Source organism: Sorex fumeus, unplaced genomic scaffold, assembly GCF_029834395.1.
Source record: "Sorex fumeus unplaced genomic scaffold, SorFum_2.1 ptg000044l, whole genome shotgun sequence".
Classification (NCBI taxonomy): domain Eukaryota; kingdom Metazoa; phylum Chordata; class Mammalia; order Eulipotyphla; family Soricidae; genus Sorex; species Sorex fumeus.
In genome coordinates this window covers 53,188,174-53,204,471 of record NW_026606101.1, presented here as the reverse complement: position 1 = coordinate 53,204,471, position 16,298 = coordinate 53,188,174, and the positions used below count along the sequence as shown (strand labels likewise).

The 16,298-nt window shown below is 42.6% G+C and overlaps 1 protein-coding gene across 1 annotated transcript; it reads right to left on the bottom strand.

The window, feature by feature from the left end:
- Positions 1-350: 350 nt before the first annotated feature.
- RTP1 (receptor transporter protein 1) lies at positions 351-2,937 on the bottom strand. The gene is made up of 2 exons (XM_056121339.1): positions 2,666-2,937; positions 351-870 (listed from the first exon to the last, which is right to left on the bottom strand). The coding sequence occupies exons 1-2, from the start codon at positions 2,935-2,937 to the stop codon at positions 351-353; spliced, it is 792 nt and encodes a 263-aa protein (XP_055977314.1).
- Positions 2,938-16,298: the final 13,361 nt, after the last annotated feature.

Genomic DNA, 16,298 nt, shown 5'->3' with positions numbered 1-16,298 from the left:
CCATCTAAGATGGAACTGTTCTGATTAAAGCAAGAGGAGGAGGTAGGAGTTGGGGAGGGGCAGGTGGGCTGGGATGAGAAAGCCACTTAGTTGACCCTCCAAATCCAAAAGTCCCTGAGGCATCTACGCAGAACTTTGGGCTCGGGGATTTCCATTTGCAAAATCAACGATCTACCCCACACCCTTGATTTTACATCTGGAACATCCGGGTTTTGTCCAAGGTCCCCATGAGTCAGTGGAGGTGCCGGTGCCAGAAGCCGGTGCCTCTGCCAGCCTCTTTGCCCCTTCCCACCAGCTGGCCCTCACAGACCTCCGACCCGAGAGAATCCCCCTGGGCCCATCAAAGGCCCTTAGATGGAACTGCGGAAAGAGAACTGCAGGTAGATGATCAGCAGCAGGACGGTGGCCCAAAACAAGCACCAGGGGATGGTGCAGAAGTTGCAGCCGGAACCCGCCTCGGCCTGCGGCTTGGTGGGGCTGGGGGCCCGGGTGAAGGTGTAGGTGGTCGCCTCCTCCTCCAGCAGCTTCTGGCTGGGCTTCCAGTGCACGATGCCCTCCTGGCAGGCTTCACAGAACTCACCGCGGTGCCGCCGCGTGTCTTGGCGGCTGGCCACGTGGATGCGGTAGTGGCCACCGCGCTCCCCGTAGCACTGCTCGCGCAGGCTGGTGATGAGGTTGTCCACGAGGCTCTCGATGTTCTCCTCCAGCATGCTGGACTCGTCCAGCCGTGCAGTGCCACACTCGTAGCACAGCTGCTTGAAGACGCGCATGCGCACCGAGCCCGCCCGCTGGGCGCGATCCAGGTAGAAGTGGAAGAGGATGACCACGTGGGGCGACTGCCAGGTGTGCCAGCACCAGGAGCAGTGGAACCTGCGGGGCGGGGAGAGAGGAGTAGAGGAAGGAGTGAGGACAGTGGAAGAAGGGGCTAGGGGGCAGTAGACACAGCGTGCCCGGGAAACCAGGAGTGTAGAGCCTCTGGGGACCCCTGGATTCATTAACTTCCCCCCAGTGCCCACCCAGCCTCCTCCCTGTGCGTGCTGGGAGCACCAGGCCGACTGCACAGGTGGCCCCGGGCATCCAGCAACGCTCCGCACTCAGCTGCCTAACACTTTGCTAGCTGTCTCCATTCATGTGCGCTGTCCAAGTGTCCAGGACAAGGACTGGACATCTGTCCTCACGTTGAAATCCATAAGAGGCGCCAAATGAGTTCATTCTGCTCCAGCCTCTTTTGGAACTCATGCTAGGAGGGCAGGCCACAACAAACACTCTATCCTTAGCTGACTTAACTGGCTCAGAACATGACCCCATGACCCCATGTCAGTCTCTGGCCCACTGCCAAGTCCCTAGCAATAAAGCTGATAGGGACCTACTGGGGATCACAGACTCTCAACCAGGTCCCTTGGAAACACATCCCCACCCCTACCCAACCCCCCAATACCCAGGAGACTTCCAGCTCCTGGAGAAGTTGCTGGGTCTTGCAAGCAAGTGTGCAGCCTTTTGGAGGCCTCTCTCCAGCCAGTTTAAGGGCTTCTGGCTTTCATTCTCCTCTTTTCTCTTTTGCTCACATTCTTTGGGAGTATTTCCCTTCTCACCATCTGGATTACAAAACTTGGATTGGAAAATGCCAAAATGTAGGAACTGGAGAAACCACCTCATTACCCTTCTTCTTCTTCTTTCAGAGACAGAACAGGAAAGTGGCACACACACACACACACACACACACACACACACACACACACACACACACCTCTGAATAGAGGCAGAGTCCCCCATGCACAACAGATGGGCCACAGATGTTTTCTTGAATGGAGTGGACTGGCCCAGGAAAGAAGACCTTAGAGAAGGGCCTTATGTCCATTCTATGCCCAGCAAGTAAACCTTGGCTTAATATAAACCCCGAGATAACTGTGCTAGAGAGACACCTCAGATGCTGTTGTTCATGTGGGTCAGCCAGCGGCCTGCTGAAAGGCAGATTCTGACTCCAGAGGTTTAGAACGGGGTCTGAGCTCCCGCATCACTAACAGTTCTAAGTGATGACAGTGCTGCTTCTCCACAAACCACAAGGCCAGAGTCTGGCTAACACCTCCCTCTGAAAATGAGGAAAACAAGGTCCTGGAACGAAAGTGAACTGATCAAGGGCCCTGGAGCTAAGAGTCGAGCCAGTCTCCAGCACATCTCCTGTGTTTAATATTTTGTATGAAGTCAAGCAAAGTTAATAGATTAAAATGGAACTATTTGCAGACCAGAGCACAGACCTCTTGACCCTCCATTGGGCCCCATGCCTGCCCTCCCCACCCTTATGCCCCCTCCCCCCACACACACACATACTCACCACCACCACTACCACTATTTATCTTCATTTTGGGCCATTTTCTAGAGATAATTAAAATTGAGTAATATTCAAAATGTGTGAGTTTAGAAATAATAACCCCTCTTATTTTCCAGAGGGGAAACCAGAATGAAAGTTACAAAAGTACCCAGTGGACAAGACACAGTGAAATACAGGTGTCTTAATTTCCACTTAGGGGCTTTTTCTCAGCCTCCCAGTCTACCTCGGCCTAACAGTGAAACTTAACTTTAGCACCTGGATTCTCTCACCCCCCTTCTTTCTCTCTCTCCCCCACCCCCTGGAGGGTGCCCCACAGCCCACATCAGGCTCACTCACCTGCCTGATGCATGCAACTCCAGGTACTGCTTCCAGCCTGGGGCCAGCACGTTGTGCTTGAGGTTGGGATCTATGATGAGGTCCCAGCTGTCTGCTGGCTTGGCCTCCTCCATTTTCTCATAGAAGACTTTCTTCCACTCACCCGTGGTCACGCTTTTACACATGGTCTCGTCTGGGGCAAGGGAGGGCAAGCTGCACTTGATGGAGAATGAGGGGAGTGAGGGCAGGTGCAGGGCCGGGCAGCGCAGTCTCCAAGGTCTAAAAATCCTCATCGACAGGACTGAGAAGAAGCAGCAGCAGGACCCAGCTCCCTCCTTTGTCCGCACTGGAACCAGTTGCCACAGCAACCAGGCAAGACGCCAAGAGACAGAGCGTGGGGAGAAAGGAGTCTCCAAAGGGGTGCTTGGGGGGCCTTGAGCTGAGAATTCAGAAGCAAGGTTGCTGAGTTTGACTGACCCCACACAGGGTAGGGGCCCTGGCAGGAAGTTGAGCTTCAGACCATCTCACTTCTGCCTGCAAAGGGCATGCAAAGGCAAGGAGCTGGCTGTTGGCTGGGCTTCGACCGGCTGCCCCTGGAGGCCTCATCAGCATCTGGCTACTAAGGTAACCACGATGCCCTAGGGAGCCTAGAGAAACAAGGAGCGGGAAGATGAAAACCGACTAAAAGATGCAGCAATAACAGTAAACTCTATTCCCCTCCCCCGACCCGTCTGCCACCAGCACTTTGCTGTGTAGAAAACACCTCTGGAGGTTTCTTGGCCTCAGATTATTAATACCACTGCAAAGATGAGTGGTATTTGAAACTGATAAAGGGCAGATTTTATATCCAAATCCAAGTTGTTGACCCCATAGCAATCCTTTAAAATTATTCATGGGTCAGACTCTAAGCTAGGTGATTACAACTGACTATGTAGCCAAGAAGCTGAATATATTGGGGTCCAGGCTGGACCAGCCACTGCAATAGCAGCCGCCTGAGCACAAAGATGAGAGTCATTGCATCAGCCTGGCTGAAGTCAAATGATAACTTTCTACTATTAGGAAACAGAAGCCCAGGTGCTGTGGGAAAAGCAGCCTTGACTTTAGATGCCAGTTCTATTGCTATTTGATAAATACTTTTTCTTTTGCGAAATCCATGGTCCCATTATAAAAAATTAGATTACATAGTTAAAATAACCAAAATAAGCCTCTGCTTTCTACCACTATCCAATATAATCACCACCTCACTTTTTATATTATGATACACACAGTCTACCATCATGTTGTACATGTATATGCATAAATATGCATTTATGTGCATGACAGAAACATATATGATTACATACATCACACACACGCTACATGCCATGCTGTGGTTGTTTTTTTAAATAAAATTATATCAGAAATATGTTTTAGGGGGGTTGAAGAGACAGTGCAGTGAATAAGATTGCTTTTGCTTATCTCAGTTCAATCCCCAGCACCCTATATGGTCCCCTGAGCCTTCAAAGAGTGATTCTGGAGCACAGAGCCAGGAGTGGGTCAAAAAGCCAAAAGAATTGATTTATATAATTTATGTAATTGATATTACTTCATAGTAATATCTTCTATGTTGCCTATAATATTTATATGCTTGGATAAAAGATTGGATGAATAAATATATACTTATTTATTTAGCCAGTCTTTTATTTGGGAGAATTAAAGTCATTGTCTTTTTTCAACTTTTCATATTTATATTCTTGTACTAGTTTATATAAAACTTATTGATGTTGGAGTGATAATATAGGGGTAGAGAATATAGGATAATATAATCCATGACTGGCCTGGGTTAGGTCCTGGCATCTCCCCACAAAAAAACCAAACCAACCTTATTGATAAAGATCATGTGCCTACATTTCAAGCATCAGAACCATTGCTTCCTGGAGAGAGAGAGGGCCTTGATTTCACTTTGCAGGTAGTTGGTGTGGCCAGAAGAATCCAAGCAAGCTCACTGAACAGTATGACCTGTGGGTTATGGAGCTGCTATATTTGGAGAATATATTGTAGAAGCCAACTGAACTTGATTAGCACAGAACACTCAACTATTAACAGCCACATAATAAACCCTCAGACAAGGACTTAATGTCCCCCTGGGAGAGACAACAATTTTGACAAATTTTCTTTTACTGAAATATTGTATATTAATTTCATTTGTCATTTAATGCTAACAATCAATCTAAAATACGTTTATTTTGGGCCTGCTATAGGGATAGGTTTGAAGGGTGGTTGGGAAAATGGAAACAATGGTAGAGGGAAGGTCACGGAGGTGGTCATATTGGTGCTGGAATATTGAATGTTTGTAACAAATGTTCAATTTTGTAAACCATAGTGTTTAAATAAAATGGGGGAAAAGGGTGGGCAGGGGAGGAATGCTAAAGGTTAAGGATGAAATAGAACTTATATCTCCCATCTCATGATGGAAACTGCCTCTGTATAAATACTTAATACCTTGACTAACAATAGTTTAGCCACCATTTATTCTTGATTATGGGATAACAAGGAAAAGCATCTGCAATGGTTAAAATAAAGGATGCAGAAATCACTTGGGTTCCTTATTATTATTTTTTCTTTTTGTATTCAGACAGAAAAACTATCAAAAGCATTGTGAACGTCCATCATTTTATTCTGTATAAAAACAAATTTATTCATGTATTGAGGTTTTAGTTTTCATTTACATAGTCACAACAATTCTATATAACACTAGCTATCAGATATTATCTCAGTGATCTATTTGAATTACCTTATTTCATCCTAATAATAATATTACTAATACTAGAAGCAGTTTTATTTTGGAAATGTGTAAATTAAAGCAGGGAATTTCGGTTAAGTTTTTTGAGATTTAACAGTTAGTAATTAATAAAACTAAGACTGTTTTAAAGTCCTAACTTAATCACTACACTGCCAAATATAGGACTTAGAATATAATATTTGCTAAATAAATGCATCTTTCTAACTTCCCGTCACTGGATAACACCATGAATTGAAATTCATGTATTTTCAGCAAATAGTTCACAACGCCATGCTAAGATCGTATCCCCTGGGAAGAGACTGAGGTGCATTTTATCTGCCAAACTCCTGGTTACTACAGAAGCTATTACCTCTGCTGCTAAACTCAACAGTGTCCACAGATCCCAGTATAAATATTTTTGAATCTAAAAGAGAAATTAAGTTTGAAATCTTACCAGTGAAAATAGAGTGCATTGGGCCAGAGAGATAGCACAGTGGGTAGCGCGTTTGCCTTGCATGTGGCCGACCTGGGTTCAATCCCCAGCATCCCATATAGTCCCCTGAGCACTTCCAGGAGTAATTCCTGAGTGCAAAGCCAGGAGTAACCCCTGAGCATTGCTGAGTGTGACCCAAAAAGGAAAAAAACCCATGAAAATAGAGTGCATAAAGACAGCAGTCAGTATACCCATCTTCTGTGATGCCGGAATCATTTGTTGATGGATACTCTGATTCCGTGGAAAGGGCAATGAGCTGGAGTCAGGAAATGACTATATATCACAGTTCTGTGGCGGGCTGACTTTGGGACCCTCGAAAACTCACATCTTTTTCTCTTGACCTCAGTTGGTCTATATGTTCAATGAAGTCATAAAGTAGATGACAGTGCTGAAGTCTGCTTTGACTCTAGCCAAATATAATTTCAAAGTGCTTTATACTTAGAAACTAGAATTCTTAGAAGGCAGGAGGAAAGATGGAGAAGATCCTGGAGTGAGGAGACCCATTCCTGTTGAGGCACTTGGGGCATACCTGAATGGAGTTGGTTATCTGTTTCCTTGAAGGTTGATAAGCTGAAGACCTTAGGGAAGGTGGTGCTCCACTAGCTCCTTATTGGATTTAAATCAGAATTATTGGCTGTTAATATGGAATAGGAAGAAATTTAAGTTCATCCTACAATTCAGTATTGTTGTCTATGAAAGTGGTTCACTTAGAAATAGTTACAGGGCTTTACCAGTCTCCTAGGTATGAAGGGAGCTGTGCTAAGTGACAGTCACAGCCAAAACCACACTCAGAAAGTATGTGATGCTAAGAGGAATTTATGAAACTTTCCCTGGAGCCAGAATATTTTAACCAGCACCAGGAATGAATTGTCTAGAAATATTTTGCAGTTGTTGCTATGATAAACATTATGATGAAAAACAAGAACACAGGAGGTAAGGATCAGAGTTGTGTGTGAGTACATGCATGTGTGTCTGTGAATGTGTAAGTATAACCAGCTGATGCAATCCCCATTGGCACAAATTAAGTTTAATTTACAACCTGAGCTTTCCATGAAGAAGCCAGTGCTCTACAAACTTCTGTATCATAGAACGCTTTTTCTAATAAAGTAATTTCTCTGGGGCTGGAGTGATAGCACAGCGGGTAGGGCATTTGCCTTGCACACGGCCAACCTGGGTTCGATTCCCAGCGTCCCATATGGTCCCCCAAGCGCGGCCAGGAGTAATTCCTGAGTGCATGAACCAGGAGTAACCCTTCTATTAAATGAACTTTGCTTCCACAATAGTCTCGATTGAGATGTGGGCAACCTAAATATCTTTAAAATTAGACAGCTTGGCTTTTTCAAAGACTGTTCTCTTTTGAACACATTTCTCTTCTTTCAATATTTTGCTTCACTAAAATAAACTTAGTTGAATCAATGAACTCACTCCTATCAAATTAAGAAAGTTTGAGAAGTTAAATTAAATACATATAATGGCTTAAAAGTATATTCCCAGCGAGAATAGAGTGGGATGAATAAATAGAAAAGAAAGACTATCATGTCCCTAAATTGTCATCTAGGCCATATGAAGTATTTTATGATTGCTACTGTTGCTTAATACAATGTCACAGAAATAAGCATTATCACTCTGGAAGTGATTCCCACATTAAAAGTGATTCTCAACAGGGACAATTTAATATTCCTAAAGGGCATTTGAGAAGGAGGAGAGGTGGCATTAGAGCAATGAATAGAAGTATCTACTGACAGTTCCTAGGGACCAAGGATCTTAATGTGCCCAATAGAGCAGCCAATTTTCTCTCCCAGAATACCCCATACTGCTCAGTCAAAACAGCATGTTCCACCATAGTCTCTTGATTTATTGGTTTACAGAACCCAGGTAGCCTGTTCAACTTCAAGTCTAGTAAAGCTATTGTTTTGTTCCCTAGAAACAAGACCTCTAGACCTTAGAACTCCACTCTGTGGGCAGAGGAAGAAAAAAAATACTCGTGTACTAGTGGGTGTCATTTTGAGAGTACTTTTTCACCTCTAAATTCTTGGAGCTAGGAAAAACATTGATTCTTAGTTGTTAACTCAAAGTGTATGCCACGTGTTGTAAAGCATTTCCCTATGCTACATGGCACTGTCACACAGATGGCTCTAAACTGAATCTTCCAAAACCCATTCTACTATTGAGTCAGGCAAGCCATTTCAGCATTAAGGGTGATATTTTAAGACAAATTTTATAAGCAACAGACCAGAGCAAATTAAAGTTAATTTTATTTGCTTTAGAGTGAGCCCCCAATTAGAAACAATACTTTCTGGACTGTCACAATGACCGATATAAGTCTACTGTTGAGCATCCAAATGCCAATAGCAGAGATCAACACTGAATCCCTTCACTGTGTCATGGTTCCTTGAGAAATCACTAAATCACCTGATAACAGTTTACACAGAGCCATGCTAGGGAGTTTGCAAGAAGCTGGGTCTTGTTCTCACTGTAATAGACAGTAACTATGGGTATAGTCTTATCTTCCCTCTCCACGTTTCTGTCAGTTGCAGGTTTTCAAAACACTTATATACTATGTATTCCTCTAGTTTGGCCTCTCAAACTTAGCTGCTTCAGCTAATGCAATGCTTGGTCAAAAGACCACAAAATTTTTCAGCATCTGGAATTTTAACTGATGTATAGTAGATGCTCAATAAATAGTGAATGAATAATAAATGTAGGAGTGTACTGCCATCTATCACATTTAAAGTCCACTCTCCCTAAAATAATTGTCGAAAGAAAAATCATTTAAACTCAGCAGGAAAATAGGGATGTTACGGACGCCAGAGCCAAATGTACTAAGTACTTTTATCCTCAGTGATTTTCAAGCAAGAAGATCTCCTTTAACTATCACCCTGCCATGGACTTCCACTCAGACTATGAATGCATGACCTGAAAGTGAGGTAATGCATTCATAACTCACTTGCAATCATACACACAAAAAACGCAGATAAACATGCCTGTAAACCTAGAAACATACCTGCAGCTACTGAGTAACCTGCTACTTAGAGACTGTCAAGGGCTTGATTATCTCACGCCTCTCTGAGATAATAGGAGCAACATGCCCCTTGAGTAATAGTATCTGTAGACACTGCATAGATGACTAAGCTAAATAACACCAGAACATCACTACTTGTTTTATTTTCTTAAATATGAAAGTGACCACAGGATGTTCATCACATTGCTTCTGGGATCTTGGACTTCCAGAATCAGTCTGTCTTTGTTCAAATCCTAGTGTCACCTCTTCATGGTTGTGTGACAATGGACTAAATGATGTTATCCCTCTGAGTCTCAATTTCTCTTCTATGAAATCAACAGAGTAATAATTCACACTACATAATCTTGTGAGGATTAAGTGAGGCAATGTGATCAGAGTGTTTTTAATTATATTTGGTATAGTAAATGGTATGTAATGGCATTTTATAGTTATTAAATAAATGTGAGTAATTACCCTATCATCTCTGTTGGAATAAGCTTTAATGATACTCTAAATCAATTGCCAACCCAAAAGAAAAAAACTTTTTTATATTGAATCACCGTGAGATACAGTTACAAAGCTTTCATGTCTGAGTTTCAGTCATATAATGATCGAACACCCATCCCGTCACCAGTGCACATTTTCCACCACCAATGTTCCCAGTATCTCTCTCATCCCACCTTTCCTCTGCCTGTATGGCAGACAATTTCCCCCATACACTATCTTTCTACTTTGGGGCATTATGGTTTGCAATACAGATACTGAGAGACTATCACGTTTGGTCCTTTATCTACTTTTGACACACATCTTCCATCTTGATTGATCCCTCCAACCATCATTGACTTAGTGATCCCTTCTCTATTCCAGCCACCTTCTCCCCCAGCTCATGAGGCAGGCTTCCAACCATGGAACAATGTTCCTGGCTACTATCTCTGATGTCTTTGGGTGTTAGTCTCATATCATGTTATTTTATATTCCAAAATGAGTGCAGTCATTCTATGTCTGTCCCTCTCTTTCTGACTCTTTTCACTTTGCATGATACTCTCCATGACCATCCACTTAGAAGCAAATTTTATGACTTCATCTTTCCTAACAGCTGCATAGTATTCCACTGTGTAGATGTACCAAAGTTTGAAAGAAATTTTTTTCTAACCTTATCTACTTTCCATCTTCTGTTTGAATATCTTCTATGTGGAAGAACCCATATGGCCAACATACTACTTCATAACATCCCTATTAACAAAGGTCTCTATCTTTCAGAAACTCTTCTTCACTAAACTGATTCTTTTCTCTTTCTTTCTTTCTTTCTTTCTTTCTTTCTTTCTTTCTTTCTTTCTTTCCTTCCTTCCTTCTTCCTTTCTTCCTTCCTTCTTCCTTTCTTCCTTCCTTTCTTTCTTTCTATCTTTTTCATTTTTTTTGGTTTTGGGGCCACATTAGTAACCAGGGGTTACTTCTGGCTCTGTACTCAGGAATCACTTCTGGCAGGTTCCCAGGATCACATGGGATACCCAGGATTGAATGCAGCTAGGTAGGCCACAAGCCAAGGTAAGTGCCATATTCACTTTACTTTTTCTCTGGCCCTTGACTCATCTTCTTTCCTGTTCCATCCATACAGTGACCTAAGGTTTGTTCTCAAGACTCTTCTAAAAGGCAAAGACAGAACTAAGAGTGATCTTTGGAGCTTTCCCCGCCCTTATCTCAAACCATTTGCCTCAGAAATGGTTCTGAGAATAAACTTTCACTAAATTCAGGATGCTGAAGGTAACACCTCCAGGGAACACCTCCACAGCTACCCTCTTCCATGTTGCAATGAAACATTGCCAGGACAAGATCCCTTGGGTTTCTCCTCTACTCTAGTCTATGCTTTATCCAAAGGCTTCACAGAAAATTTGCTTTGAGAAATCAGGACTGCCTTATTCGCAGTGTTCTGTTACTTGAAAATCTTTATAGACTTTTAAGTACTTAAAAATGAATCCCTTTGAGAAGGGGGGTGTTCCCGGCTTGTCCTTCATGCCCTACTGAGGTCACAAGTTGCCGCCCATGAGCAGCTCTCTGGCACGGCCATGGCTCCAGAAGCACACGGACCTAATGCAGAGCCCAGCAGCTTGCGGCAGAAAAGTGAATGGACTATGCATTAATCCACACCACTATGCCTGCCCGGGAGGGAAAGGGTGTTGCTCCCTTCCGCCTTTTTCCCTCTGGTCGTGATGGGGCAACTGAAACCTGATGGGAAGGGGGGCGTTCCCAGCTCGTCCTTCACGCCCAGGTCACGAGTTGCCCCCTCATGAGCAGCTCTCTGGCATGGCCAGTGCTCCAGAGCCACAGAAACCAATCTTATAATTATCTGACTCTCGGCAGAAATACTACCAGACTTAATAAGTAAAATACCAGAAATCCAAAATCCGACATTGTTTGGTTCTTGTAACCAGCTGTAGAAAACAAATTATTTCACAATGCCTTTTCAGCAGGTCTGATTTTGGGGTGTAAACTCTAAATAATAATGGTGCATCTTTTGTCGAAACAATGAATCTAGTCAAAGTAGATAGAGTGTTAACTAGAATTCTTCTGCCTCACAGGTATTGGGAGGGTTGGGAGGGGGGTATATTGGGGTTCTTGGTAGTGAAAAGTAAGTTCTGGTGAAGGGAAATGTGTTTGATGATTGCATGACCAAGACTTGAGAGCTTTGTAACTTTTCCCACAGTGATTCAATAAATAAATAAATAAATAAATTTTAAATAAATGAATCCCTTTGAGATAGAGAGACAGTACAGAGGTTAAAGCACTAGCCTTGCATGCATCTGACCTGGTTCAACTCTCTCACCACATAGTCCCCTGAGCATCACCAGAGGTGATCCTGAACACAGAGATTAGAATAGGCCTTGACCATCACTAGTTTGGCCCAAGTCCTCTGTGCTCCCCCATATGAGTCCTTCTGCCCACCTTCTTGCTGCTTTATCCCTAATCTTTATCAAATCTTTCAGACCCAGGTTAAAGCTATTTCCCACAGGAAATCTTTTAGATCCTCTCTTGAAAATGACCTTTTCCTGGGACTGGAGCAATAGTGCAGCAGGTAGGGCATTTGCCTTGCCACAGATGATCCAGGTTCAATCCATGGCAATCCATGTGGTTCCCTGAGCTCTCCAGGAGTGATCCCTGAGCACAGACACAGGAGTAAATCCTTATCATTTCTGGGTGTGGCAAAAAAAGAGATAAAATCATCTTTTTCTGTCTTGTTTTCTTGCTCCTTTGTAATTTTGATCTTCTTTTTCTCTCTTTGCATGGAGCCTAGCCTGAGTATTCACTGTCTCATTCAGCACTGTGGCTGCAAACTGTAGAAGTGTATTGAATGGTTGGAGATGAAACAGCTGTATCATGTACCTCTCAAGATCTCACGCCAGCACTCCATTCAGAGTCTCTCTCTTCTGAGGATATCTCCATCCCTCAGTTGGGAAATGAGCAGAATGAGAGTTTTCTGGGAATCACCCTTCAGAATAGAGTCCCAAAGGCTGGTTGACTTGAGTATCCAAATGCCTGCCTTTCTTTTTGCCTGATTCTGAGGAGATATCCCAGTTCAGTGCTCTTGGGTAAAGGTGGGTCTCAGTTGCACCTGATATGGAATGTCAGTTTCTTATCTATTTTAGTCCAGGCTCCTCACCTCACTATATATGTAGCACACAAGAACATTTGCCAGTAAAACTGAGCATACAAATCTCTGTCTCCAGATCTACATCCAAAAAGTCTAGCTCAGTCACCTTGATCCTTTACATACTTTATAAGTCACCCTTACACTAAAGTGATTAAACATCACCACTACACACACCTGCCTCTTTCCTTCCTTAACAAGTCTCAACAAGAGAACATGAAGCCTGGGGAATATGATGTAAGACACCACGTTAAACATTCACTTCTTCTGCTGGTTTGTATGACTATGAAAAGAACATAACTTTGAATCACTTTGTAGTCATTCATTACACAGAACTACAATGTGTACAGCACAATCTGGAAGGGCATTGAAAAATAATTTGTGTTGGCACTTCAGAAAGGTGCTGGATGAGGAATTCAACTGTATAGCACAAAACAAAGGCTACCTCTACTTCCTTTTCATCCATCTACTTCCACCGACCCATCCACATCTCTATTGGAGCTATCTCGCATATTATTTTATCCCAAATCACACAGAAACCTAGCTTTTGCTGTCTCCCAAGCATCTACCCTAGCAAACCCTATTAATTCTCCTCGCGCACTACTTCTATTGGCATCATAAGTATATGTGGAATGCGGCAGCAACCTTGTTTCAGGGGGCAACCCCCCTGAGTACCCAGGCTAACCCGGGTGAGATTAGCAGAGGACACATCAGCTTTCTGGTTGGTTATGTTTACTGCTATGCTGCACAGGTCAAAATGGACTATATCTGCCTGTCATAGAGTCAGACTGGGGGAAGGGAGGGTGGGAGGGAAACTGGGGACATTGGTGGTGGGAAAGGCACACTGGGGAAGGGACAGATGATTGACATTGTGTGACTGAAACCCAAACATGAACAATTTTGTAACTGTATATCTTTAGTTATAGTCAATTCAAACAAACAAACAAAAAACAAAATGAGTCGTATCATTTTAACACTCTCCAACCTCATTTAGAAACTTCCTGAGCTCTGGCAAATGTCCCCTCACCATTTAATTTCCATTGTTGTAGCATTTGTGCCCTTTGGGCATTTTTGTGGGAAGTAGGGCAATGGCCTAACTATTGTTGGACTGATAGTATCTTAGTTGTTTTAAAAGAGGGTTGGGGGAATCAGAGAGATACTATAGTGGTAGGGAAGTTGCCTTGCACACAGCCAACCTGGGTTTGATTTCTGGCATTCCATATAGTCACACCAGGAGTGAATTCTGAGCACAGAGCCAGGAGTAAACACTGAGCACTTCTGGGTGTAGAAAAAAAAAGGGGGTGGAGGGGTCTTGGTCCACAGCATGAAGATCAGGTTGAAATGAAGAAAAAAATCAGATCGACATAACCGTAGTCCATTCTAAGAAGTACTAGGCAGGAAGCAGAGTGATTGGGAGCGTGTACTTTGGAGCCTGACAAGACTATAATCAATTAACTGGTTAAGGAAACTTTCGTACATCTACACAATGTAATACTATGCAGCAGTTAGAAAAGATGAAATCATGTAATTTGCATATAGGTGGTTCAACATGGAAGATATCAAGTTGAGTGAAGTGAGTCAGAAAGAGAGGGACAGATATAGAAAGATTACACTCATTTGTGGAATATAAGGTAACAGAATGGGAGACTAACACCCAAGAACAGTAGAGATAAGTACCAGGAGGATTACTCCACAGCCTAAAAACCGGCCTCGCATGCTGGGGGAAAAGGCAGTTCATAGAGAAGGGACCACCAAGTCAAGGGTGCTAGGAGGGCCCGCTCAGGATGGGAGATGCAGGCTAAAAGTGGACTATGAACTGAACATGATAGCCACTTAATACCTCTATTGCAAACTACAACACCCAAAAGGAGAGTGAGAGCAAGAGAAAATGCCCTGCCATGGGGTGGGAGGGAATGGAATGGGGGTGGTGGGAGGGATACTGGGATCATTGGTGGTAGGAAATGAGCACTGGTGGAGGGATAGGTACTTCGCAAACACGAAAGTTTGTACCTCATGGTGTTTCACTAATAAAAAAAATTATTAAAAAAATAAGATTATAATCAAACTAGCCACTTAATGGCAAAGTGACTTTGGAGAGGCTTGAATTTTTTTCAAAGAGGCCTTGTTTCCTCATGCGATTGATTCAGCATGGTGGGGGAGAGAAAATTAGTTTCTACTACCTCATGGGGTACTTGTGAGAAAGAACAAGATCAATGCAGAATGTGGAAATGTTCTGTTTACATTTACGTCATGCTTGGGTTGAAATTATTGTTGGGCAGGAAAAGAGAGAGTGGCCTGCAGGGCAAATGCCAATTGCAGCACAATAACACAGAAGAAAACTTTGGGCTGGAAATCAGAATTAACGAAGTTCTCCAATAAAGTCTGAGGAAAGGAACAAAAGCAAAAGCGGGACAATAATTTCCCCAGAATGCTGGCTGCAAATAGAAACTTAAATCCTCTCTGGAGGGAAAAAAGAATTCTGTATTTGGGCCTTAGGTTTTCCACATAGGAAGATCAACTAAATATAGGACAACAAAGCACTTTCCTTGGTGATTGGCTTTCCAATCAGCTCTTAAGGCCGTGGGGGAGCGGGTCCGGAGGTTTCTTTCCCATGAAACAGCTCTGAGCAGGCCAGGGGAGGCTGTACCTGAGCTTTCAATCGTGGGCAGCCTGGCCCATGATTCTCCCTAGATGGCAGCCACAGCAGCAGACGTTTCGACCATCTGACCTACCTATGCATAGGCTGTGCTTCCTGTCAGATTTTAATGTTCTGATGCTGCATTTTCCCTTCTTTTTTAGAAATGTTGCTAGTTTCCAAAGAATTTCATTCCAAAAGACCTAGATTCAATCTTTGGGATGTAAGTGCACATCTGGTATGACTCAACCCTACTTTACAGATCTACATTTAATTAGAGAGAAATATACCTATGTTACAGGCCAATGGATGAGCTTCGGTGAGTACGTAAACTGGTAGTGAAGATCAGCGTATTCCTACAGAAGTCATTTCACACAGACAGCCAACTGAAATCTCAATCAGGCATAATCCACAAATATGCTTAGTGCTCACATTATGAAGGTTTGAGACTAATCATTAGGAAGTTTGCTTTTATTATTGGAAAATAAGAATTTGTTGTGAAATTCTACTTGTTATATTTTCTGTTCAAATTTCAGATTATGAACATTTATCTTCTTATATTTTATACAATTTTTATTTTTTAATTATTCTGAAAATTGATAGATATAAGCACACAAGGCTCAACCTTTAACATCATGTTACTAATATCTTATAGAAGGGCTTAATGGCTCTTAGGTAAAATTCAACAATCTTCACACACTTTCCTCTAAGAAAACTTTCTTGTCTCATTTTTAGTGGATTATTCATAATAAGCAATACAAAATAAATTATTTCGGTTCTGCTTTAGGAGCAGGGTTTGAGGGTCAGGATAGAAATATGGGGTGGGAAGGTGTAATGGTGGTGAGTTTGGTATTCAAATATTCAAATGGAATCAAATATTGTTAACAACTTTATAAAAATAAAATTTAAAATTTAAAAATTATTCTGAAAATCTTGGATAAACCACAAAGGTCCAAAATTAATTTAATTTTATTAATAGTGTATCTTCATTAGCTGTAACTCATTTCTACATGACTTTGTAGTCCAGACGCATACTACAAGCACTGCAAAGTATTCCTGTGTATATGTGTATACATATACACATAGATACTCAAATATGTATGTGTATGTGTGTGCTATAT